The sequence below is a fragment of the Heloderma suspectum genome, chromosome 2 (assembly GCF_057233095.1).
Source record: "Heloderma suspectum isolate Gila_16-S chromosome 2, 16-S_ref, whole genome shotgun sequence".
Lineage (NCBI taxonomy): Eukaryota > Metazoa > Chordata > Lepidosauria > Squamata > Helodermatidae > Heloderma > Heloderma suspectum.
In genome coordinates, this window is record NC_139459.1 from 174,662,424 (window position 1) to 174,690,333 (window position 27,910).

Below are 27,910 nucleotides of genomic sequence, written 5' to 3' on the forward strand. Positions count from 1 at the left end.
GGCCTTGCAGAAGTCTGTCCTGTAGGCTTAATCCATCCCACCTGTGCTGATTGCCTACACTTGTGGGAAATGCAGCATCACCACCCAGTCCTAGCAGTCTCTGCTTAAAGGGATATTCGCATGGCTGTTCATAGCAAGCAGGCCTATAGCTTGGCAGCTTCTAGGAGCTGCTGTGTCCAAGCTTTTTCTTTGGGAGTAAAGGCATGAAGGGAAGCTGTGACAGGTCACACCTAATTCCTCAAGGCACAATTCATATTCTGGTAGGTTCCCAATACAAATGGTATCTATATTTATACAGTTATATATTCGTGTGTACCACCAAAAAAGTCACCATGGACAACCAGTGGTCCCTGGACCACCAGTTGAGAACCACTGTTCTAGAGTAATGGCATACTTGGCCATTCCATAAACAAAACTCCTTTAATATTGCGATTTCATCTTGGTTCCAGAGCATGATCAAACTGTTCTGAACGGTGTTGCATTCCAACATAAAGAACAGTTTTGTGGCTTAGGGGATACTCCTTAATCTAGCTTCATCACTAGAGGCCCAGGTGGCTTCAGTGGCATGGACTACCTTTTTCCTGCTTCAGCTAGTTGATGAGTTGCAGTAATTCCTGAATGGAGGTAGTCTGGCCACGGTGATCCAGGCTCTGGTAACCTCCTAGTTGTAACGCATGATGTGCAGGGCTGTCCTTGGAGATGGCACAAAGCTTCAATTAGTGCAGAATTCAGCTGCTAGAGTTCTAACTGGTACATCCAGGTTTGTTTACATCATGCCATGTTAAAAAGAATTCAGGGCTGGCCCTATCATGAGCCACGATGAGCCATGTGGCTCAGGCGGTGGATCAGGAGGGGGGGAGGTGGACTGCACCCCTCATCCGCTACCTCTTGCTCCTCTGTTGCCATCACTGTTGCCATGGCATCCTCCTCCAAGATACTGCTGCTGCTGCCACTTTTGCGTCTGTGGCAGAACAACTGTCAGTGCTCCTTTGGGGTCTCTGGAGCACTCATGCCTCACTCTGAGAAATGGGGTCCTTCCTCAAAGTGAGGCATTGTGGGTGAGGTGGCCCCAGAGAGCACCTGCTTTGCCACAGCAACAGCAAATCACATTTAAAGATTGAACCATTAAAGCTTCAACTTTGAAGTTCAAAGTTTAAATGTTAATGATTTTATACCAGGGTTGGGGAATCATTTTCAGCCCAAGGGCCCAATTGTCCCTGAGCTGGGACTTCGGGGGCCACACGCCATAAGTGGGCAGGGCCACTGTTAGCATCTGCCCAGATGTGTTGCCAGACACAGACACGTTAACACAGGCAGACACACAGGTAGACACACACCCGTCACACAGACGCCCCATACAAACATACAACTTCCTCAGCTGATCCCTGCGATGGCAAAGGGCACCATCATCCCCATTATGGTTCATGCACTGGGTGGGAAGGTTTAAAAATGAACAGGATGAAAATTGGGGCCCCTTCCAATCCTCATGCTGCTCAGCTAAGGGACTGGAGAGGGCCCAATTCGGCTCGCAACTGAGCTGTCTGCTCAAGGAGCGCTCCTTGAGCTGATGGCAGAGTCAGGAACTGGCGTTGCTGCCCCCTCATCTTTCCCGACTGGGAAAGGCAAGGGCGGGAATGAAGCCCTGCAGTTTCCCACCCTGCAATAAAGGGAAAGATGTACCAGGCCTGTCTGACTTGCCCAAGCGCAATTCTGGATGGGGTCACAAAGAAGAAAACATTTGGGAGACAATATTAGTGCATGGGATGACTACTGGGAAAGGCTGTGCTCAGGCCTCCCTTGCACAATGAGATACGTCCTCAATGTGTTGATTGGTGGAGCAATTGTGGCAAACTCTTAATCTCACAGACTGAACTTGCAAGGTCCCCAAGGGGCACCCGGGGAAAGAGAACTATGACTCCTGGCAGAAGTGGGAGGGGATTGTGTAAGGGCTCCACGCCTTGTGTCCTCGTGAGGAGGATAAAAGCAGGAGGCAGGCATGAAGTGCTCACATCTGACAAGCTTTGTCGAGATGAAGACGCTTCTGTTCTTGGGGCTCTCCTGCCTGGTAGTACTGATAGTGCCCAGCATCTAGGGCAAGAGGTTTGAGAGATGCGAGCTGGCCAAGGTCCTGAAGAGGCATGGCTTTGAAGGGTTTGTGAGACGCAAAGGAGCTGACTGTGAGTATCTACCTGGTCTTTATCGACAGCAAGATTGATCCAACACCCTTAACTTGTCACTCCCATGGCTTCCTGCCACTCTTGCTGGGGGACTGAGACTTCTATACTCTGTGATGGATCTGGTGGCAAGGGGGAGGGAGACTTTCCCTACCAGCAGACCCTCTTTTTATTAGGTTCCCTGAGCCGCGATGGGGTGGGTGGGACAAAGACACAGAATTAAGATAGGCTGCCACCACAGGCTGATCCTAGTCTGAACACTCTAGGGCAGGGAAAGGCAATGTGGTTGGTGCCCCTGGACACCTTTCCTGGTGCCCACCAAAGTGCCCAACACTTCCCACTTTAAGAACAAAAAACAGGATTTGCAATGGAATAGGTTTCTGGTGGTGCTCAAAACTGTGGGTCCAAAGGAGTTCTTAATGTGCTGGAGCCCCAACTCTGCCCTGTACTCAGTATTGGGGCAGGTTGCTTACACGTAGTCATACTTCCTATGGCAGCCATTTTGTGGTGGTGCCCAGGAAAGTTTCTCAAATTGTCAAATGTGTTCATGACCCAAAAGGTTGCCTACTCCTGCCTAGGGTCTCTTTCTGCCCCCTTCCCTCCAATTCTCATCTCAGCCATGCCAAAGCCCCTTTGTCACCCACGTCTGCTGCCCCTTTGTCACCCAATCTGATGATTTTCTGCTTTTTTGTTAGGGCTTTGGTGAAATCCTGGGCAAGGAGAGAAGCCAAAGGGAAAGAGCGAGAATCCAGAGAGAGGGAGGGGCAAGAAAAATCAGAATCCAGGGAGGAGGGAATGGCCAGTCACAAACCCCCAACATTTTGTAATTGGCCATCTGCTCTCCATGGGCCCCAAAGTTTGCTTACCCCTGTTCTAGACTGTACAACTGTTGGGGGAGGGAGTTGAAAGCCCTATCGACAAGGATTCCTCCATTAAGACCAGCTCTAGAAGTAAATAAAAAGAGGGGCTCTTTGGTTTTAACTCTGCCAAATCCCAGTGGATTCAAACTTTAACCAAATGGTGTGAAATATCCAAAGAACCCAAGGGGTGGTGGGGGTAGTAGCTTAACAACCATTCCATCTTAGCATATGGGGAAGAAGTTAGTGAGAAATTCTAGAGAAATGTTGTTTTATACTGATAAAGGCAAATGTCAATGTGGAAGAAAAAGAGAAGACAACAATTACACAGACTTGTAAATAAAAATCAGTAAAGTCAACCTAACAACCTAAATAGAACTATTTTACATGCTTGAGTAGAATCTTGGGTTTCAGGGCATCTGCAGAGTTTACTGCAGGAAAGAAGATCTGAATGAGTGTGAGCACATCTGATGTCTCCTGATTGGATGCTTCCAGGAAGTCCGAAGTAGTGGAGTGATGCTTCAACTACTTATGGGAATCTGAAGTCCATAAAGTGTGGCTTCTTAGAGGAGACAGATTGTGGTTTGGCCCAATGGTGAAAAAAGTGGTCTAGGTAGCCAGTCAGAAATTTATGTAGAGGCTGCTTCCACCTCCTTATTTTGAACTTACAGTATAAAAGAAGTAGCTAGTTCCAATCAGCTGAATTATTGTAAGTTAGTAATGTGTATTAGTTGGTGGAGGGCGAGGCAGTCCGATCAGATAACGCCTATACTGTGCCAGCTGCACTGGTTGCTGCTGTGTTCCCGAGCCCAATTTAAAGTGCTGGTTTTGACCTTAGAAGCCTTAAAGTGTTTGGGATCAAATTACTTGAAGGACCTCCTTCACCCATATCATGCTGCCACAACTTTTAAGATCAGCAAGCGAGGCCCTTCTTGTTTGCCCGCCTGTGAGAGCAATTAGGTGGGTGACAAGAGAGAGGACCTTTTCTGCAGTGGCTCCACACCTCTGGAATAAGTTGCCATCTGAGGTCCACCAAGCCCCATCATTGCAGGGTTTTAGGAAGGCCGTGAATCCCTACTACGGCCTTCCCCTGATTTTGTTTATTGGACTGGGTTGTTTCTACAGTTGTAAAGTGGTAGGTTTTGTTTTTATGCTGGTGTTTTGTTTGCTGTTGTTACTATTATTACCATAATGGTTTTATTGTTGTACCCTGCCTTGGGAGGGCTCCCACCCCAAAAGGCAGCCAAGAAATCATAAACAAACAAATAAATAAATATTGTGGGTTTTATTTTTGTGAACTGCCCAGAGAGCTTCAGCTATTGGGTGGTATAAAATGAGATAAATGAATAGATAAATAAGACATATTTTAAATAAATAAATAAAGTTGGAAATAAAATTTAAAATATTGTCTGTCTATTGACGTCTTTTCCACAGGAGGGGGCATCCTTAGTTTGTTCAGAATATAGGGGTTTGTCACACTGTCCTTGGTAAGATATCCTAGCCGCAATAACTTTCTGCAGGGGTCTGCCTGGCAAAACATGAGAGTAATTACAACACCAAGGCTATAAATGACAATGGAAGTAGCTGCGACTACAGGATCTTCCAGATCAGCAGCAAAAACTGGTGTAGCAATGGCAAGACCCCTGGTTCCAAAAATGCATGCAAGATTTTCTGCAGCAGTAACTGTGCGTGTGTGTGTGTGCAGTGAGGATATGTATTGGCAGCAGTTATAATAGCCAATGACACACAAAGGTTCAGAGGAACCCCTTCCCCTGCACCTCTGGCTTCCATTTTGGCCCATGCCATCTTCCCAATGTGCACCTATGTCTTTTCTTCATGGCTCATCCCATTCCTTTTCTTCTTTCTTGAGAATTCCTGGACGATAACATTGAAGATGACATGCCCGGTGCCAGAAAGACTGCAGAGGGAGCAAAGGGCCTGACACCCTGGTAAGTGGAATCATTGATGTGCAGTGGGATGGAGAGTGGAATAGGAGGGAGGGGGTAGGTAATTGGGGGGGGGGACTAGGGAGGGGGGCCAGGGAGAGAACCTAAACATGATTCAGGGTGAGGATGCAGCTGGAGTTTCATAGAAAGTTCCAGAACAGTCTATTATGTCTTTGGAAATAGGACAAGGGGTGATGGGTGGATGTAAGTTGCAGACTTCTAGATTTCCGCATGAAAGCTGAGGCATGTACATGGATAATGGGTTTGATCCAGAGGCAAACAAGCAGAGCTCTGCTTGGGCAAAGGGGCTTTTCTGCCCCCCCCACACAGTTCCCTGCACTTCCCCAGAAGCTGCTCCAGAGAGTCAGGGGACTCTCTGGAGTGGTGCGTGATGGGGCTTGGAGGGCTGCAGCACAGTGGGGAAATCAGAAAAAATTGACGGGGCAAGTGCCTTTCTGTTCATGCAAAATATCTCTGAATCCAAGCCATTGTTTTGCATGGGCCAAAAAACACAGGTGGCCATTAGGAAAAGCATCCAAGCAGGGACAGGAAAGTGATACCTTTATTCGAACCAGCCAAAATATATTAGGCTGGATCCATGATACAGCTTTTGAATTACACAGACATTTGTCTCAAAAATAATCTTTTTTAAACAGGGGAAAGATGTTTGTGGCAGAGGGTATGATGGAGTCTTGCAGTGGTTCCAGATGAGGCTTTTACTGCACCATCACCCTGCCTCATTCATAGAATGTTATGGGGGCGGCAGATGTCATTGTCTTCCACTTGTACCACTCCCGTGTTTCCTTACCGCTTCTTCCGTCTTTTTTCTTACCATGGAAAATCCATAAAGGAAGACAGAACAGCTGCACAATGCTTTCTGATGATTGGCACTTAGGACCCCTTCATCAGGAAATGCTCCCAGTTGTACAGCCTTAAGGGGGTAGTGTTGGAAGCAAGCTGTTAGCAGACCTATCAGACTCGAAGACAACTTTGAATGTAATTTCAAAAGGACAGCAGCCCTAGCTTTGTTGTTCCCGTGTGCCCTGATGCAACTGGAAACCCTTTTGCATACCTGGACACAGCCTAATGTAATTAGTCTGCTGTCTGTTGCCTCCACCATGGAAAGGCTGTACCAACTGCAGCTTGGGCACCCTTCATGCTTTCTCCTAGGATTGTCTTTTTTCACCTTTTGGTGTTTTATTTTGTTTAACAACCGCCCTTTAGGGAAACTGAGAAGTTGAGTTTTGGGCAACTCAAAAAGGCACAGACCTATGATGCAAAGCCTACCTGAATTTCCCGGCAGACTGGACAACTGGTTGACAAGCTGTTTTTATATATATATATATATATATATATATACACACACACATACACACACACACACACACACACACACACACGGGGTGGGGCTGTGGTTTGGTGTTAGTGCTTTTGGCTTGTTGCAGTGGCGCTTAACAGGAGGAGCTTGTTCCAGATGTAGCAATGAAGTTGTGTTTGAAAGGCCTGCTTGATCCTTGCCACTGTTCCTTCTACCTCAGTACAAAACAAAGGGTAGGGTTGGGTAGTGAGCTGGAGGGAAGGTGATGGAATGGACAGTACTCTCCTTTGCCTCAGCCAAGATTTAAAAAGGGCTGTATCTAAGGGGAATGATATGCAAGGGCAGCTACCCCTCAAGTAATGCTTTAGTTCCTTCTGCAGCAAATAAGAATTTTAATGGTTTCCCCTGCACCCGTTTCTTTCTCTGCAGGGTTGGCTGGAAGAGACACTGCCAAGGAAATGTTGATCCATACATCAAGGGTTGTTTCTAGTCCAGCAACCCTGAACGTAACTGGGTCTGAAGATGATCTATGTGGGGAGAGATGGTGGTTGAGAAAGGATGGATAGGTTGATGATGGGTGAATGATTAGCTTAGCCTCACGTCTCCAAGGACATCCCAGAGTTTCTGAAACTACCGAGAATCGGAGATAATCTAGTCCAATATATGTCTCAAAATAGGTTTCATGGTGGAATGTTGCTAACTGTTGGGGACCAATAAAAGGAATATACAGCACACCATTTTTGTTATGTTTTCTTACACTCATTTGATCTCTTCATTTTCTGCTCCTGAGCAGAGGGATTATAGAATGGGTCTCAACAGAAGGGAAATTGTGAGTGAATGAAGGAATCAAAGGTGGGGATAATAAGAAGTCTATGTATGAACAAGGATTTTTTAAAAAATCATCGGAATTTTGCATCAAGGTAACTCAAATTCTGCACCAAGGAAAATGAGATTCTGGGAGCTTTGTAAATTACACAAATTAAGCAGAGGGTTTTTAAAAAATGTGTAATTTTATTTTTTAATTTTTACTAGCTGACAATTTATTACTAGCTATTTCATTTATTAATTTTTACTAGCTAACAATTTATTTTGCTTATCATGGGAAGGAACAGGAACAATGGAGAGTGCTGAAGCCCCCTCCCAAACTCAAAAAATCTTATTCAAAACCCCTCTGGCTTCCGAGATGTCTGTATTGCCCATATACATTTAAACATTTTTTTGTTTCCATAGGGGCAAGAAACACGTTCTTTTAAAAATAAAGGCCTAGAAAGCAGAATTCTGCACCTGATACATAGCAAGCAACACCTAGTCAGATTACTGTCTATTCTAACTGGCGGTGTCTTTCTAGGGCCTCAGGCAAGGCAGGTGCCTTTCCCATCACCTTCTTCCTAATCTTTTTTAATGGGAGACGACAGGGATTGAACCAGGGCCTTGCTACATGCAAAGCAGGTGCGCTGTCACTGAGCTATGGTCCCTGTCCACTACCAGTTTCTGTGGCTTTTCTACACTTGCACAGCCCTGCAGTATACATCCAGCCCACTCCAGTCCAGTGAGAGGGAAAGGAGTCCAGTGCCTAATAATGTATTGCTGCATTTCCATTTTGCCTAGATGAATGGAAAGGCTTATATAGTTGAACTGCATGCTATGTCTCCCCATGTTGAAGCTGACTGAGTTTGCAGAATGTGGTAACAGTCACAATGCAGGCTGCAGACCATATGGATCTGTTCTTTTCCTTCTTGCTCCTACAAAAAATCTCCCAAAAACCTTTCTAGAAAAAATGCAAACAAATATTTGTCGTAACATCTATCAGGAGCCTGAGAAAATAACTCAATCTGTGCAGGCATGTGTGGAAGTATCATCACACTGAATCCAAGGAAAGGAAGCTAAATTGAGAATTTGGTCAGAAAAAGAAATGCTAAAGCAATGAACGTATTTACATAGCTCTGCAATCTACTTTGGTTAAACCAATACATAGGAATACATTCCTGCTAGTCCTTGATGTGCAGATCCTGGATGCGGTCAAGATTTAAAAGCCTGAGGGATGGTTTGGGTGTAGGCGCATGTGAGAATGGATGTTAATGTCTGGATGATAAGGGGGGGCGAGAAAGGAAGTGGCGGTTAGAGTGGGTGGGAGGAAGCGAAGCTGGTTCAGGTGGTTCACTTGCTCTTACTGCTCCCTTAGTCCTGCAGTTTCAAAAACCAAACTACTTTGGCTACCATCCATGTCAGCGTTAAGTGCACTTAAGGCCATCCAAACCAAGAGTCATGTATAGAGATCCACCAGGGGCTTGATAAGCCTTCTGTGTCTACTCTCTACCTGCCTGGCTGAATTTGCCTTGGTGGGCTGCAGCTTGTGGAGTAGACTAGTCCACTGAGCCAGGGCGCTGGTGGCAGTGCAGTACGGGAGACCTGACCCCCTGAGCCATTGCCAAGCCCTAGGTCTATCTGCTACTAATCAAGAGTGCCACATCCTCCTCCTCCTTTTGCCAGTTGTAGCTATAGGTTGTCAACAGGGAAGGAAGAATCAGTCACTTGTGCTTTCTCCCACCTTCAAACGTTTTTCTGATCTCAAGTTCCTTCTGTCCTGTCCATGAAGAGATTTGTGATTTTTGGAAAGTTCTTATCAAAAAATGAACTGAACAAAATGCTCGCCCACCTCCACGTGGCCAAATTCAGCAGGTACAGTTATTCCCAGCATGGACAAGACCATGTTGTACCTGGCTGTCATGTAGCTGTTAACAACGAGGAGCCTGTCAGAAAGAAGAGGTGGCAACCTTAATCCAGCATCACAAACATAGTCGAGTACACAGGGATTCAAAGCCAGACTTTTAAGAGCTACACACCCTCTGCCCGGATGGATGAATCTGCTAGCTTCACGTCCTCCCACCTTCCGTTTTTTAAAGCCTCAAGTTCTTTCCGTCCAGTTTATGAAGAAATTTGTGGATTTGTGATTAAAAGAACAAACTGAATGGAATTCTCACCCATCCCTAGTTGCCAATCCATGCATTACTTCATCATCTTGTACTGTCAGAAATGCAATTGATCAGCCAGTGAATGTGCTTGTAGTGGATTGATGCCATGTGGAATGTGACTCTTTTATTGGCTCAGGTGTTGTGCACAGATGGTGGTAGATGGCCTAGTAGGTGAGGAGACCGTCCTTCTGGAGCAGGCTACACCTGCCTCCCCCGGCCACTCTCCCGGAATCCTTCACACGGGGCAGCTGGTGTCAGTTGGGGCGGGGGGAGGGGAGAGGAATAGTCCATCTGGAGTAGGCCTGATGTTGTCTTTGCCTGCCTCACTCTCTTCTTCCTTCCCGCAGGGCAGTTGGTGTCAGTTGGCCCTTTGGGGGAGGAAGGGATAGAGATACCATGAGATGTTGTAATACAGTAGGGGATGAGCAACTGGGTCACCCTGGGCCAAATGCAGCCTCAGGATGTGCTCCACCTTGTTACGAAGAGGCTTATCCTCACTGCCAGTTTGAGCATCTCCCTAGCACCTTGAACTCTAAAAACTCAAATTTTGTCGGGGATACCAAGCAGAGGTTTAGATACACAAGGCGGAAACGCAGCAAGCACATACCAGCCGTCTGCCATTCGCACAGCGTATGAGAATGGTTCCCATCCTATGGTTAGCAGGCTTGGGACCTCTGGAATGTGGTCCCTATTGCAATTAAGTTACTTGAGCACACTTCACATCCACCTACTGATTGACCTAGCTAGAGCCCTACTGAGGGAAAGCACCGTGTAAGAAGCACTGGAAAACCCATCCTAGGTACCTTGCCACCCATTAACCCACATGGCAGATATGCACACAACCCCTTCTTGCACTCTGCATCTTTTTGCAGTACATATCCATGGCAGGGGAGCTAACCCTTCCTGACATCTGCATCCCTTTGCCCCTCTCTTGATTCCTAAACCTAAGGATTTAATAACAAATTCTTTACAGAAAAAGCAGTAGTACAGCTAGGTAAAGCATCCATCGCCCTCCTGTCTCCTTATTTGGTAGCAGTTTCCCTCTTCCACCTCTGGAGCCTTCCCATATTGCCCTGCACACTGCTCCTTCTTTCTTGTCTCTCCTTCCTCCTTTGTATATTTTACCAAATAATTGCTCGTCCACTCTGAATACTGCCTTTGTACATCATTGTCTGTTTCGTAATAAACTGCTGATGCAATTATTCAATTGTTGACCCAAAGCCTGGTTTCTTGCCTTGTTACCAATTTATTTCTTTAAAGCATTTTTACCCCCACCCTTCAGCCAAAGAAACTCCCACACAAAACAAGTCCATTCCTACCTGCAGGTGTATAATCTAAAAGCTATAACCCAAAAGGGGGGGGGGGAACCACTATGGTGAGGGAACAGCAAAAAAGCAAACTCAGGCACCAATTCTTAAAATTAAAGTAGTAGTTCTCAGAATACCAGCTGGAAATACTTCAGCAAGAGGAGCCCAATGGAATTGGTCTTTCAGCAGGGCTGGTGGAATGGCCCTGCTTCCCATTTCCATCTGCTGCAGCTTGAGGGAATGGTGACTACCAGGTGACAGTATACATAGTAATTCCCCCTAGAAAATGCTTTTAAATTTCCCATGGCATATAATGCCCATTATCCTTTGTTAAAGATTCAAACACCTGTCAATCAGGTATGTGCATTTATCATGCACGTGTAGATGAAGACGCATGGTAACAATCTCCTCCCAGATGCCCATTTATAGGCAAAACATTCTAGAGATGTGTCTTTTCTAGCAACATTTTCCAGCAGGGCAAAATTAGTTTCAGCTCTGAGGCACTAGCTTAAGGGTGGGCAACTTGTGGCCCTCCTGATTTTTGGCCTACAACTCCCATCAGCCCTGGCCAGCATAGGTAATGGTGACTGATAACGGGAGTTATAGGCCAAAATATCTGCAGGGCCACAAGTTGCCCATCCCCCGTTTCTTCTATGAAGTGGCCCTCCAGGAGCTGACCAGAGCAATAGACAAAAAGACCTCTTCTCAATGGGACAACTTATTTTTAGTGCAATTGCTGTGAATGGGGTAAGACAGAAAGGTGGTGAAATGACAGGCTATTGGAATGATTTTGTGCAACTATTTCAGAGGGGTCATGCTGTGCAGAAAGCTGAGAATTGCATGTGAATCGTTTGTAGTGAGGAAAATGCCACTGTGAAGCATGATAAAACATAACATGGCAAGGTCCTCAAGCTGTATAAACCTACCTACTTTTGCAGAATTGCAGTAGCAAGTTATTGCCGTAAGGGGGAGGCAGAGTCTGTACAACCTCAGCGGACTCTCCTCTGTACAGGGGGAGTCCTGCCTGCCTGAATTGCTCTCTGCTCCTTGCATGCTATAGCCAAGGCATTGATCAGCTCCAACTGGGGGTTGACAGTAGAGATGGGCAATACCAAATGGATGTAGTGGCATAAGCTTATTATGGGCCACAGCCCAATTTGTCAGATGCATCAAGTATCCTGTATACCAGCAGTGGCACACGAGGGAAGTATGAGCAGAGTTGGGGAATCTCAAGGTTCTCAGAAGTACCTCCCCCCACAAAAAAAGTTAGAAAAAAATCCCTGAAGGGTGGGGGGACCCCCCAAAACAGCCCAAATTACAACTGAGAGTACTGGCTGGCTGTTGGGCAGGGGAGGGAAAGGAAACTGAGGGAGGGGGAATGGAGCACCCTGAAATAAGAGCATGGCTGGTTGGGACTCTTAAAAGAAGCACCCCACATTGTCGCAGGTTCCACTTGTATATTCTGAATATGGAAAAAGAGCAAGAGACAAGTTTTAATTTTTTTTTAAGAAGTGGGGCAAAGGCCAACAATGTTGTTTTGGGTGAAATTTACAATAAAAATTAATTTTAAAAAAGGCCAACAATGCACAAGACCCATTTTATTCATGTAGTCACAATGGTGCGGAGTTTAAAATGCAAAACTTCACATGTTTAAAGTATTACTTTTGAAAATCAGGGTTGGCAAAGAGTTTTGTTTCTAACATATAGGGAATTTTGAAGTAAAACATGGAATGGTTGGGGGCGTGGAGTTATGTGCTTCACAACTGAATACACATGCCTGTCTAAAGAACATTCAGCCCAGGGTCTAAAATTACCTAGCTGCACTGATACAGTCACATGTTCCTGGCCTACGTGTGTACAGTTTGTACACATGTAGAGACTGTACAGACTGAGGAGTGAACACTTGTAGGTTTGGGATGGGGCTTGATACTGTGCCCTTCCCCAACATGCAGTAATTTTATGTAAGTTCAACGTGAAAACAGTAATACCATCACAGCCCCGTTCCTGGCTCAGCTGGACTGTTCCCTCCCATCCCACAATGGCCATCTGAGACCAAGTGTGAGAGAGAATCAAGAGAAGCGGGGAAGGAGGGATGCAAGCAAATATATTATAAGCCATCTGCACCTCAGTCAAGCTCAGAATGGCACTTTCTACCGTTCCCTTCACCCATGATCAGAGAAAATGGTCAGGTTCACACAATCACAGAGGGAAAATAAGCGATGGTGGCTTATCCCCCCCCCCCCATTGCATGCCTCCTAATTATCCTTACTGGGCACAGGTTGTTGTGACATCTGAACCTCATGAGGGTGGGTGGCTGGGGTCATTTACAACCCACCCAGAAATTCTAGTCAAGAAGTACTCTCCTGACGGAGAGGTTTTTAAAAAAAACATTTTAAGGTTTTTAATGGAACAGTTGTATTTTATGAACATTGTGAAGCACTTTGAAGACTCTGGCTGAAAATTGAGATCCAAATTAATAACTATGCAGAGCACAAATGTAATTAGATCTGGAATTCTTCTGTCTTCTGCAAAGTAAACTGACACTACTATTGCTATCTCATGCACTGTTTGACCTTTTGGCCTCATCTTTATTCATTCTCTTCTCGTGTTTTGTTTGACTTTTTTTTTTTAGAAAATATTTTATTTTAAACTATTTATATCTCTCTTCTAATGTTTAAAAGCAGCACTCAGGGCGGCTTGAAATCACATTTTAAAATCACAGGAACAGTAGTCTCTAAAAACAAATTAAACAAAAGAAGAGATACTGCAGCAAATGAAAACAGGGAAATCAGCCGTTCAAAGCCTAACCAAGCAAATTAAAAGCCTGTCTAAAAAGGAAGGTCTTAGCTCAGCAGTGGGAAACAGACAAAGAGGGGGCTAAACAGACCTCCTGAGGAAGGGCAGGACCTGGTTTGGGAAATTTTGTTGCCTGAGGCAAGTTGCAAATGCCCCCTGCCCCCTGCCCCCCTTAAAAGTACATAGTTCTTGGCAAGTTATTTTGACACTTGAGGCAAAAAAAATCCCACAACTGCTTCTCCACTTCCCTAGCAGTAAAAAAATACAATAATAACTTCATTAACTAACAATTTGCTGCCACTTTGTGCCACCTCAAATCAGCTGCCTGCCTGAGGCAGCCACCTCATTGTGCCTAATGACAGGGAAAGCAGTTCCACAATTTAGGTGTGGCCACTCTTTCACACCTTCCACCCAATCTTGCCTCAGCAGCAGTTAGGATACAAAGAAGAGCCTCCCCAACAGTTCTCTTAATGTTAAGAGGTTTAGGAGGGCAGGGGAGGGAGGTAAATTTGCGAATGATATAATTTGGCCCTTAAACTCACTTGAAGTGCAATCCCATTCACATTTACCTGGGAGTAAATTCAATTGAACTCAATGGGCTTTACTTAGGAGTAGACATAGATAGGATTACAGTTAGGCTGCAACCATTGAACTTCTTGGAATTACTTCTGAGTAACATGGTTAGGATTGGGCTGCCTATTGCATTGTGTTGTTGCCTGCACACATGTACACTTACACATTACAAGCTTCTACCGATTTGAAAACTGTGTCCTTCTCCCACAAAGAAGCCAAGGAATTGTGGCTTGGTGAGGTAATCTTTTTTTTATTAAAGGTCCGAGCCGTTTCGTAGAAAGTGTTTGTGTGTTCCCAATTGTTTGAGAGCTATGGCAGTTGAACACTGGTCTGAAATTATCATAAATTTGGAGCCTGCATTCATTCTTCTGTGGTGCTAGCATCAGACTCTGTACCACTGCTACCACTTCTAGATTGGAAAGGAACGTATCTTCACAAGCACACCTAAAGTCTCCAGTGCTCTCCCCTCAGGGCTGGTCCGCACTGTATTCCCTGAGGCAAAGGACAAGATGCCACACGCCTCCCGTTCCATGCTCAGAAATTGACTGGACTGGCAGTTGAGTCCTTCTTCAGTACTGGCAATGAGATAGCATCCTCCACCACACCTAAGGGCAGCAAGCTATTTTAGGGGGCACAGAGCAGGCCACGTGGCCCAAAACTCTGTCCTCCAACCCCTTGTTGCCGCCTTCCAGCATCTGCCGCCTGAGGCGACAACCTCACTTTGCCTCATGGTAGAGCCGACACTATCTCCCCTCCGCAGGAAAGTAATCCTGGGAGATCTGCTGCCATACTGGGAGAAAAAACAGAGAGAAACCAGTTGCATTAGCAGTGACTATTATCTTCTTTGCCTGAAAGTGAGCCGACCCCCCTCCCCAACATTTCACAGGTAATAGGGACACTTATTCTCATACCATTCCCATTCTCATACCAAAGATTGTATCACTCCTCACCCCAATTCCAATCCTGAACGTTCTAGTCTGCCTGCTCTAAACAGTCTTCATTTACTCCACAATAGTGTCTCCTACACTGTTTTAAAAGCTAAGAGAGCAGGGACCCTGAAAGACAGGGGAGGGTCAAAGGGGTCTAGAGTCCTCACAGATTGGCTGAGGGGGGTTGATCCGCAAGGGATGCTCAAGCAAAAAACACCCCCCCGCCTTCTTGATGTCCAGACTAGTTGATAAAGAAGAAGGAGCAGTTGAAGGGCCAGTTCCAGGTCTGTGGGGGCCCTGGGCAAAGTGCCCTCTGATGGGCCCCCTCTTCCATCACTGGGCCCTGGCAGTTAGCCATGCTGGATGGCTGGATCATCTAGCTGCCATTTTAATATCCCACTTAGGAGGGCTATGCATCCTCTTTTGCAGAGGACAGTCGTCTACTTGAAGGTGTCCTGTTTGAAGGGCTGTTCAGTCTAGTTTTGGGTTAAAGATAATGAACCACAAGAACTGTTAAGCCATAAAGTTACCACCTGGACAGCAGGTAGAACAGACAGGTCACCCGGTCACAGTCTTCCACATTATGGTGAAATGTACTGTACTTCTATTTACAGTAATTTCTAAATTTGCATCTATACATATAATTCAGAATGTGCAAATTTTATGCAAAGTGCTGCCCACTTTTTTGGCAGCTCATAAGGGACCACCCTACCCACAATGCCCCAGAGCAACACCTTGGGGCTATTGTGAAAAATCTAAATGGTGGCTGGATCAAGCTACCCTGTGCTGCTCAAAATGGCCACAGCCTTTTTTTTTTTTAAAGGTGGGCCAGGACAGGCATCACTGGCAGGCCCTGCTGGGAGACCAACAGCTCCCCAAGGATGCTGGGTGCTGATGCCAGTTCTGGAAAGGTACAGCTCATTTTCCAGGACCTGGCAACTGATTGCTATGTCTTGCTTGTTACGCCTTGGGAGCAGAGCTTTGCTGTGGAGGGAGGAGTTGGGCACCTTAGCTAAGAACTAATGTATGGAGAAAAAGGGAGAGTGAAGAGGCTGAGCCCTGAACAGTGAGCTTCTAGTTCTTCTGCCATCCAAACAGCATCTTATCAGTGCAGTTGGGATCCCTTCTGAATTTAATTCTTAATTTAATATTGACTGCCTTGAACCTACCTTAAATACATCCGGGGTCCCTGTAAGAAGCCGATTGTTCTTTTGCCTAAAGATGTAGTAGGGAAAATCCATTGCCCCACCTACCATTTTTTAACAGTTCAAAATGAGCCTCACTACTGTGTGAAATGGCAGGTCGTGCACTACGTGGCATCTTAGTGTTCGTGCTTGTGCACTGGGAACAAGATTCATCCCACCCTCTTCTCAGAGATAAAACTTCTAGAGAGATTGGGAAGAAATTTGAAACTTTAGGAATAACAACACTAATGAGTCATGCTATCTAATTTTAAAAGGGCATTGTCAAAAGGCAAAAACAGGGGCACTTATTTACCAGAAAATAGGGGCTATATCCAGTAAACAGTAATAGTTGGAGCTTATGTCACAAAAGAGGGCCTTACTGTCCCTTATCAGTGCCAATGGAAATGTGTGGCATGACACTACACACAAACACAAATTTCAAGAAAAGCTACACACACACAGCACTTCCCTCTGCTACTCAATATTTTCTTCTCATACAAAAAACAAGACTATTGACAGTCACTTCTTATCAGGAGGTGGGGCTGGAACCTCAGACACACTCCTTGTGCCCCCCTGTGCTTTAACTGGCCTTAAGTGCAGCTTTGCATCTGATATACAAAAATAAAACACAAATTGTATCAGCTGGGAGGGGGCCGATAATGGGATCAGAGCAGGCCTGGAGAGGGAACGTAACCTTTCCCTGCTTCCATCCTGAGGAAAACCCCTTCTCCAAAGGTGCTATTTGCCTTGGAAGGAAATATCCCATTGGATTTCCAACCCAAAACAAGTACCAGTTTTAGAAGAAAGCTTTTCCCCTTTGCTAGGAAGAGGGTGGTGCTATCAAGCAATACCTGCTCACTTGGCTGCATTCCTGCTTCTGCTGCGAGTATGGTGGTAGCAAAAAAAACTGGCAAGAAATTTAGCAGCAAACCACAATGGAAGTTCAGCCTATTTTCAAGCTAAGTTTGTCCCTTTAATCCTGTTACTGGTTGCTGCTGAAATTTGGCATGTTGCTGTGCCACCAAATGTCAGTGGGGGACACAGTAGAGGTGGCGGCAGGGGGGTTGTGCTGCTGTCCACCCGTTACAGAGGGCGTTGGGGGTTGCATGTAGATGCCACAGCAAGTGCTACCTTAGATGAAAAGGGGAATGCTCTCTCTAGATATAAATACTGCAGCGGGCAGACACTAAATGATGATTTTTTAAGTGTTGTCAGATTAAACATTTTCACTAAAAAGGCATTCCTGACTAATCAATAGCTGCTATCAACATAACCAAAGACCAAGGCCACCTCATTCTGCCTAAAAAGGCTTAGCTTTCTTTTGTTAGATGGCAAGAGCTGTGTAACACATACTTGTGTTACTGAATTAGTACTCTTAACCCACCCCAACTTAAATTATATGCCTTGACCCTGCTATTTAAGCTTGAGAATGACCACATTAACATACGCACAAGACAGAAGTTCCAGAGAGGTACCCAAAGAGAAAGTCTGTTCCCAAATCCAGCCTTGAGGTAAACTCACTTCCAGGATCCAGAGGTGCCCCTTCCACCTGCCAAATAAAGCCATGTTACAATTCTGGCTCAGTATTCACGGTATGCTCATATTTCGCCAACTGAGCCTTCCAGGTGAATCCCAATGTCTCAAGAGTTAATTCATATTGAATATTATGTTACATGCATCCAGGTTCTTTTGAAGGACAGGATATTTTAATCCTCTGCCCCATAAGACAGGATCAGATATAAAGGTTGGCAGCACCTCGATCTTAGAAATAGTGGAAGCAAGAACAGGAAACCACCGCCTTGCTAAGCCTGTAACAGCCACCTAAGTAACCTGGAAACACAAAGGTTGCACACTCATTTAATGCTCATGTGCCACTCAATACAGCCATTTACAAGATGTTCTGGACTCTTGAAAATTAGCTGCTCTCACCCTGGTTAAAATGGTAAACATCTAGCATTTTCCATCTAAATCATCAGCTAAGCAAGTCGATTTTTAAATGTTTCATTTTGACACTGTAGTTACCATTCCCATCCCAAGACCTGCAAGGTATCACACATACAGTAGTCCTGATTCCCTTGACAATATTTTTGAAATGGTTTTATTGTGTTCTCATATCTACAAACAATACTTCATTAGACATATACACCACACAACACCCTACCGATTCTTTGGGCTTAATTCATGGACTTGCCATCTTGTCCCATCCAAATTCTGAGGAAAGCAGCTTGCTTTTTAAGCATCCAAAATGCTCACTCAGCTATTGCAATGAGTTCAATTGTAAACCCTCCTAACTCCTACTCTACTGCTACGTTACTTTGTTGATTTAAGTGTTTTCTTGCATATTTTTGTTTTTAGATTTTAAATTGCATTGTACACCATCCTGGGATACATGTTCACAAAGGGTGATAAATGTCTTAAAAACACCCAGGGGCTCTTTGCACATAATAACCCATTGGTTTAAAAATGGGTTACCTGGGGTGCCTGGGCATGCTGCCTGCAGTGCACCTTCCTCTTCCACTTTACTCCAGAATCCACGATTGGCTTAGCAACCCACAATCTGTTTCTGTTTTGTCCAAACGCAGACTACTGGTTTAGGGGCTAAACCCAGCAGTCAACCCACCAACAAACCATGGGTTAAACGCTGGGTTGTTTAACCCCTACAGCTCAGCAGTCTGGGTTTGCACAGCACGCTCAGCAGGAGCCCATCGTGGGTTGCTGAGTAAAAGCAGATTACAGGTAAACCAGGTCACTGTCGAACCAAGCCTCAAAGCACTACTCAATCCAGGGAACTTGGTTTATGGCAGCCACAGAAGTCGTCTAAAGCAGCAGAGGACTGACACATGCAGGAGGCACTGCCTCAGGCACCATCGGTTCAGCAAGTGCTCAGCCGGTAGCAGAGAACTCTTTTGAGTGGGTGAGAACAGGACACTTGAAGTCACAGCAAAACACCCTAAGAAAGGATTGGCTCTGCTCTGAAGCCCACTTGCCCCTTTATAAATTACACAAGAGTTCTCCAAGATCTATCACAAAACAAGTCTTACAGTAATGTGACAAGAAAAGGTTGGTCACAATCTTGAGCCTTCAGAGGGCTGTGTGCTCCCTTCCCCTCCAACTGTGTGAAAAACAGCTGAATGCTTAACGGCCAGTCTCAATCACGCCTATTGACCAAGTTTGCGTATGTTCTCTCATGTTTAATTGTGCAATGTTTACTACATTGCGCAAGTTATTCTAGCTTTGCAAAGCACTGAAATCCTACCCTAACTACTGGAACCTGGGCTGAGATTTCAGCAGGAATTATCATACATTCAAGCATATTTTGTCAACCATAAAGGTAAAAACTTGTTCCTGTCTTTTAAAAATGAAATCTGGTATTTTCAGGAAGCTATGTTGTGCATCTAATACTATTTGAGCTGTTTCTGCACTCTTGTGGCATGCAGTGCCCCACCTGTGTATGATTGTCATACCACACTTTGGGGAACTTGAGCTTGTTTGAAGCTTGTCAGGGGTTTTCTCAGTGAGAAGATAAGCAATGGCGGCATCTTCTCCTGAAGACAACTTGCCCACTGCTACTGATCTTCCTTTGCAATGTCAATGTGTATCCATAGGGAATTCTTGGCTACATTCAGGGGTGCACAGAGCTCCCACAGGGTGAAAGAGGCCCAAAAGGCCATGCTGGTGTCCTGTGTGTGCAACCTGGAATACCTCTGCAATACACAAGAGGTTTTATGATAGACAAGTCAAAATGGAAATGATTTTCTCTAGGTACAAAGCTTGAAAAGCCACTGCATTAGCCATATGAAAGCATCCAAATATGAATGCTTGTGTTTTAGCCTACCTAACCATGCGCTGCAATCCCTCCATGCCTCCTCTTCAAGGATATTTCTGTTGATCAAATACCCATGCAGCTGCTTAAAATGTGTGCCAGATATTGTGGCCTTATATTGGCAGCAGATAGTTGAAGCGTTAAAATGTCACGAACAGAATTCATTTTCAGAAGGGCATTTAATAGGCTTCGTGAAGCCAAAGAACTGAATACAGGAATTCCTTAACCACTTTTAGTACAATATCGAGTTACATGTGAGTCTTCCAGTTTAAAAAAAAATATAAACAAACGGTTTTTCAAGAACAACTTGCAAGCTCCGCAAGCTTCAGTTCTAGGTACATCATACAGTATAAATTCTGATTTCTGAAGATCAAACACACGAGTCTCCCTTTATAATCAAGGGGGTTTGCCTTCCACCATACCCCTTCCTTGCTACACCATGGGACTTTTACAAAACTACAAGGTATTAATGCATTTATAAAAACAAGGAGGATCTTCACACCTTGCTCAGACTCTGGGGAATTATAGGTGAATTATAGGTCAGAGCCCCCATCTTGGCTTGTTAAAAGAAATCCGGGGGGGGGGGGGAGCAATAAAAGTATGTATTCAAAATGCTTAGACACACCTGTAAAAAAAAAAGGCAAATTAAAATGTTTCCTCCAGAAAGCTCTAACAGGCCATTCTGTAGCAGAAGCTGTTGGGCTGCTTGTGATAAGACTACAAAAAAGGGAAGATACAGGTAGAGAACTAAACAAGATTCAGCGAAGCTCCAAAAATCTTTATAAATACGGCCATTGGAAGGACGATCTTGATTCAGGAAGGATTTATGCTCGGTGCAAGCTGAGGACAAGAAGCAGGTATAAACCGTAAAGCACACTGAAGAACACTGGTACATTCAACTAAATTAGTCTCCCTCCTCCCAGCCCAGGACAGAGAGTTTGTAGCCTTTGGAGATGATGCTGTCAACTAACCTCAGTGGGCAGGCAAAGATGGGAAAAAAAGCTGAGCTTCCTGTATTTCCATTCTTCTAAGACATTAGCTACCAGTGAGTGGATATCTGTACATACTTACTTTGTTTTAAAGGCAAGACCCTATTAGGAATGCAGCGGTTAAATTTCTACAAACTTACGGTTCGGAGAAAGTTCCCGTGCGTAAAGGCTGTGGTCATGATTTTTATAGGCTGGCCCAACAGTGACCCTTAAAAAAAAAGTTTGTGGATGGGTTTAACTGTCCCATTTTGCATTGCTCCAGCAGCAGGCCTATTCTCCACATTTATGCTAGACCGCTGATGAGGCCAGGAATTCTGCTGGCATAGTTAGGCTAGGTGGTTAGAGGACCAAGTGCTATGCTTCAATAGCTACCACATTTCAGGATCAGATGGTGCTTAAACCCAATGGGGCCTTTTAAAGGCACATACTTACCTAGTTATCGTAGTTGTCTCTGTAGGAGCTCCCAGAGTAACGGTCTCCATAGCCTCCCTGATTCCTGGAGGAAAAAGGCACAGAAGATTGATTTAGGCCACTGTTGGGCAAATCAACATTCTATGCATTATGCCAAAATGAGAAATAGAGCCTATATATGCAGGACAGAATTGCTTGTTTAGCCTCTATAATCTTTATTTGCTGCCAACTTAGACTAGCTATGCCAGTTTTGGACATGTCATTCATTCCATCACTGCATCTAATTAATATCTGAAGCTATAGGAAGGCAAAACTGCAACTACTTTACTGCTTCTGGGAGGCCTTCATTAAAGTTATGCAGGCTATACAGATCCTCACATCAGTTTATATTAGCTGGAGCAAAGCAACACAATGCACTAAGCTCAGTGGATTCTAAGGCAACTTAGTACATCTTTTTAACAGCCCCAAGTATGTAATTTTGCTCTTCTTTATACAAGTTACATGCACTTATCAGTCACTCTACTGTAATGAAGCCAACATACGTGTAACTGAAATAAACTCACAATCTTCCCATTTCCATCTTCCCATCCCCATCCTCTTGATTCCCTGTGCCTCTTTTGGATTGTAAGAACTTTGGGATAGGGACCCGTCAAACCCGTTCTTTGTAACGTTCCATGTAAACAGTGCTATATAATAATTATTCTATTGCAACAGGCAAAATAACACATTCATACCACATAGTACCGCACCCATTCCACTATGCATCATAAAATGTTGTAATCACAGTATCCACCTAAAAAGTGCCTCCTAAATTTTTGCATTCCTTAAGGGCAGAGAGAAGCCAGCTGGAAAGCAGAATTCTAAGTATCAATCCCTCCCCTTCCCACAAAAAAAGGCTACACCAAGCACGATGCACAAAGGATCCTGTAATTTGACCTTGGGATGAGCAGTAACTAGCCTAGGCAGGTCTATAGCCCTATGCTGTATTTAGCAGTCAGACTACATATGTGCGCCAAAGATTGCCTTACTATCCACAAGCGACAGTATGACGTTAACACTAGGAGAGCATTTTTTAAAAAACACTCAATATTCTCTCTACCCCACTGTAACATCCACAACTTCCATCTGCTGGGCTTACCTGCTGCCATAATAGTCTCTAGATCCACCATAGCCACCGCTTCTGTTGTCATAACGTCCACCTCCATATCCTCCACCTCCTGCGGCAAAGACATAAGGGCTTATTAAGCCTGATTGCTCCCAAGCAGCTAAGCAGTTAACCCTGAAGGGCACATGCCATGGTCAAGCTCACCCCTAGAGAATCCACGTCCACGCCCTCTGCCTCCAGAAGAGCCACGAGAAGATTTTCCAGCTTGGTCAACTCTGATCTGACGCCCATCCACAGACTTGGGGGGAAGAACAAGAGAAACTCAGAGCTTAACCAAGATGATGGTAATGATTATACCCTTCCACCTACTAGCACCGGAAAAGCAACAAGAGTCCCCCTAGCATACCTCCAAAGGTTTGATTATGTACGTGTTGAGCTCTCTGGATCCTTTGCAACTACAGAAGCAGGACAAACCCCTCCTCTGCCATATGCTACGTAATACCCAGGGAACAAATACAACCAGGAAATCTAACTTTTGGCTTTTCTGCAAGGTCCTACACTTTCTCCTTGAGCCAATCCCCCCCCCCCCCCCAAATCAAGGCTATACTAATAAATCTACTGGGTCGGGCAAACAGGTTGAGCCCTCTCTCAAAACATTTAGGCTGCAATCCTATAGTTATCTATATAGTTTTCTTTCTTGCCTTTTCAGAGTTCAGAAGCACATCAGGCAGCCACTCTACAGAGGATCACTTTAGCAATCCAAGAGCTGTAAATTAGGACAAAGGATTCAGGCAGCTTAGTGCTTACTGTGAACTACAGGAGGTACAACAGCACCCATAAAGGGTGTGGAGATACAAGATTTTGGTGTGGAAGATCAGAGCTAGCAACCTTCCAAACTCTAACAGTTGCGAAGGAGATGGATGGAACCAAGCATAAAATAAATGGTAAGCATCTCTGTGGGCATCACCTAAACTGCTTACCTCTCCATTCATGGCTCTCATGGCATCCTTGGCATCCTCAGGACGGCAATAAGTAATAAAGCCAAACCCCCTGGACCGCTGAGTCTCCCTGTCTTTCACCACAACCACTGGAGATAAAAAGGGTGCCAACCTTAGATCACAAATGTTCATGTCTCCATTTGTTACATACAAGTGATAAGTCACTGGTCCCTTTCTCTAGCCCCCAACTTAAGATTGTCAGCCAGACAGCTCGGAGGGCTACTACAACCACTCAGTCTTGGAAACAAGATGCAGGAATGAGTGTTCCATTTAAGGAATACAGAGGCTCCATTCAGAAATCATGCCAAACTATAGTTAAGAAAGCTTGCATCAACGGGGGGGGGGGGGGGGGGGCACCGACGACCCAATGATGACTGATTTCTAGATGCTCTCAGAAGGAAGAGAAGTGGGCTAAGAGGAAGAAACTGTGATAGAGAGCAAGCAGAATAGGACTGGGCAACTATCCTGAGCCTTTAGACTACTGTTTGGGGGAGGATTAGGACAATGGTTGGATGTATTTGGTGGGGTTAGGTAGGGAACAGATGGACTACTTTTAGAATGAGCTATGGGACTGATTGGTATGCTTTGCATTTTCAGCTAATTGGATGCATATTTAAACAAACTAAGATGGTATGTCACTTAACTGTATTACCAACTATAGTTGCTAATACACCAAGATAAAATGCATATTTCTCACACCTCGGAGAAAGCAACATGATGACAAAGGCCTTCTTTGTGGTGGCCCCCACTCTGTGGAACTCCCTCCCTAGGGAACTCCGCCATGCCCCCTCTTTAATGAGCTTCCACCACGAATTAAAAACATAGTTTTTCAGGCAGATATTTGGGGTGGGTTAGGGTATTTGTAGAAATATGTTGTTTTAATGTGAAAAGGTATTGTTTTAAACTGTTGTATTATAGTACATCGCCCAGAGTGGCCAGGTGATCAGCCAGATGGGCAATTAAGAAATTTAATAAATAAATAAACACATTGTACATAGCAAAATATACTATGTTGCCAGGCAGTACTTCAGAAGGGGGGGTGTAGGGTGGAATGTACATCAAATACTCCCTCACGTTAACAAAAAAAACCCCTGTGTATTCCAAACTAGCATGTCTCAGAGAAAGCTAAACTAGAATGTTCTCCCTCATGTGCTCATTTTGCATGTGCAGGAAGATTTTTCAAACATGAATGAGTATGCAAACCTCAGCTGCAAGCAACTACGGTCCCCCATTGCACAATAATGCAAGAAAGGTTTCTAAGATCTTATTCCAGACTCCTTTCTGCCTCAAACAGGGAGCGGATGCAAGACTGATGCCTTGGCCTAGGACTGAGAAGACTTGTGGCATATCTGGTTATAGCACGGTTCTGTCTATCTTAAAACATGTGATTGTGTGCAGTCACAAATCCATAAACCCAACCAGAAGTTGTAATATTAGCAAGCCTGACATCTTTCCTCACCTTCTGCAATGTCTCCATAGGGGGAGAACAACTGCTCCAGATTCTGCTCATTGGTGTCAAAACTGAGTCCTCCAATGAAGAGCTTTCCCTCATCCGATGCCATTATTCAAGTGATCTGTAGATAAATGGCCATTCGTTAGGTTTGGCAAGTACAGGGTTGGGAATAAAGAAGGACCACAGGCTACATTAGAGATTTACAAGTAGGAAAACATTAACAACCCTAATAGCCCATTCTCATTTCCTAGCAAAGTAAGGGGTTAAGAGATCACCATTATTCCTTGCCTTTCACTAGAACATGCAACAGCTCTTTTATGCCTGTTTCTTTCCTTCTGCCCTACTGGGTTAAACCACTGAATAATCTGGTGCAAAACCAGGTTTGATTTGGGGCTAAATCTTTCCCTTCCAGTTCTTCTTCAGCAGTGCCTGGCCCTTTAAGAAGAAAGGATTACCCACATGTTCTGTTGGCTTCCAGTACCCAGGCAGAGGTCCACTTTTGTGCCTGGAGCTTCCTCTTTTGTTTTACTATCAGTGTATTTCACACCTAATTGAGACCCATAATTATTTGCGCTAGTTTATGTTCCCCTGCCTGCCCTAAGGCTGACAAATGTGGAATTTGGAAGATTAGCTGTTTGGTTTTTGTATTTGCAGCTATGTATTACTTCAGAAGCAACAGACTGAAAAATACTTTTATGATGTAGTTTATTGCCAAGTTCCTTGTTTCTATTCATGTTTACTTGGAAGAAAATCTCAAGAGTTCAATGGTGCATATTCCAACAGAGCATGAGAGGAATGTAGCCATCTATGCATGTATACACAGAGGTATTGTTTTCAGTGGGTTAAACATGGACAGAACTGTAGCCTAACTGTAATACTATGCGCACTTATCCAAGAGTAAGGACCACTGAATACAATACATTACAAAGTAGGAATGCTACCTCCCCCCCCTTTCCTTAATACTTTAAATCTAGAGAAGCTGCTTTTATACTATTACTTTTCAAGGCATAAGATTACTTTAACAATATTTTTAAAATCTGCATGTGCAAAGTGTTGCAAGCTCGTAACTTCAGTGGATTTTCAAGGCTGTGTACATTGTTCAGCCTTCAGGGACAGAAAATCCTCAACATATCTAGCCAAACTTCTAAGTTGTGGTCAGTGCCTTTTATGGTATGGAGCGGTCTCCTTATGATGTAGTTACCTTTTACTGGAGATTCAAAACACACAAGTATGAGCCTGGGTGATACTTTTCTTCACCGGTCTAGAAATAACTAAGTAATATTGACCGAGAGGGTCACCATATATGCATGAGCCAGTAGCTATAATCAAGCAGGAGTGAATTAACCACAACTGTGTAGTTAACTTCATTGGTCAAGGATACTAAATCACAGTGCAAAGATAGAGAATTCCTGCCTCCCAGATCAAGAGTGACTACTTGAAGGTCTTCCTCACTTGCATCTGATCAAGTACTGGACAGACCTTGGGATGTGGTTCTGTGGCAGGAAGATCCTGAGAAGCATTGCCTCCCCCATTTTGTCAAAAGCCTGTTTCAGAAAACTGGGGTGGGGGTTCTATCCAAGGAACCACATCCACGTATGTCATACTTCTCTGATCTGAAAAGTGGATGGGTGAAGCTGCCTTTCACACCACCTGCAACCATGGTGCAATAATCTGAACCGGAGTTTAAGATGCCATTGTTATACATCACATTTTGTGTATGAGCTCCAATTATCTCTTCAGGTTTATAGCCTGTTTTACTCAGATGGATTCATTTCAAGTAAGGTATCTATAATCCCACAATTGCAAAGTACACATTATTCCATTTTACAGGGGGAACTAAAACTGAAATCCCACATGTATTTACTTAAACTAGGTATCACTTATATTAGCGAGACATACTTTCAAATAAAACATATATATAAGACTGGGCTGCATGTCCAATGAATTCAATCTAAGACACAACCTTTAGATCACGCTTCCCCAACCTGGTACCCTCCAGACATATTGAGACTACATGGCTAGAAAATACTAGAATTTGTAGTTCAACACATATAGAGATTACCAGGCTGGGGAAGGCTGCTTTCGACTATAAAGTTTGGAGGGTATAAGATACTTTGGTCAGTAGTTTTGGTAACATGGACAAGAACCTCGGCTTTTATCTGTCAGATGAACAAGGCGCGATATTACAATCTGGGCCGTGTATGAACATTTAAAATACCTGGGCCCTTAATTCATCATCATAATGAAATAAACTGTATCCTATGTTACCAAAGTAAGGACCGAGCGGGAGAAAGTATTGCTACAGCCTCTGACAGGCTAATGAAAACAGACAGGAATAGGGAGCTCCCCCCCCCCCGAATTCTCCCCCCCCACGTAAAATGGCCGCGAGCACGTGGTCTGAACAGAATGCGGGAAGGCGAGCGCAGCGCGCCTCACGTTCTTCGGAGGGGAACACAAACGGACATGCGCAAAAACAGCCCCGCTGCCGTCCCGCGCTCCGCCAACAGTCCTTGCGCACGCGCACTAAGTAGAGGGTTCCTCCTCTCCCGCCCCCGCATTATTCCGCTATTACAGCGTACTACGGCTAGAGCGCTCTTCTAACTTTCCTCCTCCTTTAGGGCAGTGTCCCCCTCCCCGGCCCGGTTCTATCCAGCGAGCACGCACCACCCGTTACGGAGGAGACAGCGAGAACGGGGTTTTAAAACTAGCGCATGCGCGCAGGGGCCGGCTCGTTCTTTATGGGCCACCGCAAACGCCATTTTGTGTAGCGTCTCTCCCTTCCTTCTCTCCCTTCCTCCTCCAGCATTCCCGGGTAAAAAGAACGCTTCCCCCCCGATTCTTCTCCCCTACAGTCGACCCAGGATTCCTCCCCGACACTACTACAACGGCCTGGGCGCCCTGGGAGCAAAAGCACTCACCAAAACCGGTCTTGGAGCGAGAGATGCGCGGAGAGCCGTTAGCCACTGAGGCAGGAGGGTATCGCGATGGCGGCAAGAGAGAGACAAGCGAGGAGAATGAAAGCGAGGCTGCGCTTAAGCCACGCCCACCACGCGGCTCCGGAGCGGGGATTGGCTG

At 44.9% G+C, this 27,910-nt stretch overlaps 2 protein-coding genes across 8 annotated transcripts; one reads left to right on the plus strand and one right to left on the minus strand.

The window, feature by feature from the left end:
- The first annotated feature begins 2,029 nt into the window (after positions 1-2,029).
- LOC146353330 (lysozyme C-like) lies at positions 2,030-7,029 on the plus strand. The gene is given in 4 exon segments (XM_084836255.1): positions 2,030-2,177; positions 4,552-4,710; positions 4,902-4,980; positions 6,725-7,029. Coding segments are annotated over 4 exon segments (447 nt in total). The 3' UTR covers positions 6,786-7,029.
- A 2,347-nt stretch (positions 7,030-9,376) lies between these two features.
- On the minus strand, positions 9,377-27,834 carry LOC146353331 (cold-inducible RNA-binding protein-like). Of its 7 annotated transcripts, none has more exons than XR_014788039.1 (8): positions 27,754-27,834; positions 24,842-24,956; positions 23,365-23,471; positions 22,589-22,682; positions 22,418-22,496; positions 21,301-21,364; positions 17,508-17,605; positions 9,377-9,635 (listed from the first exon to the last, which is right to left on the minus strand). XR_014788039.1 is itself a non-coding variant. In XM_084836253.1 (8 exons), the coding sequence occupies exons 2-6, from the start codon at positions 24,942-24,944 to the stop codon at positions 21,301-21,303; spliced, it is 447 nt and encodes a 148-aa protein (XP_084692379.1). In that variant the 5' UTR covers positions 24,945-24,956; positions 27,754-27,834; the 3' UTR covers positions 9,377-9,635; positions 17,578-17,605. The 7 variants fall into 7 exon arrangements, 4 of the variants coding, with proteins under 4 accessions (XP_084692379.1, XP_084692378.1, XP_084692380.1 ...); XM_084836253.1 differs by having other exon boundaries at positions 17,578-17,605; XR_014788041.1 differs by lacking the exon at positions 9,377-9,635 and adding an exon at positions 16,126-16,257.
- Between the last annotated feature and the right edge of the window lie 76 nt (positions 27,835-27,910).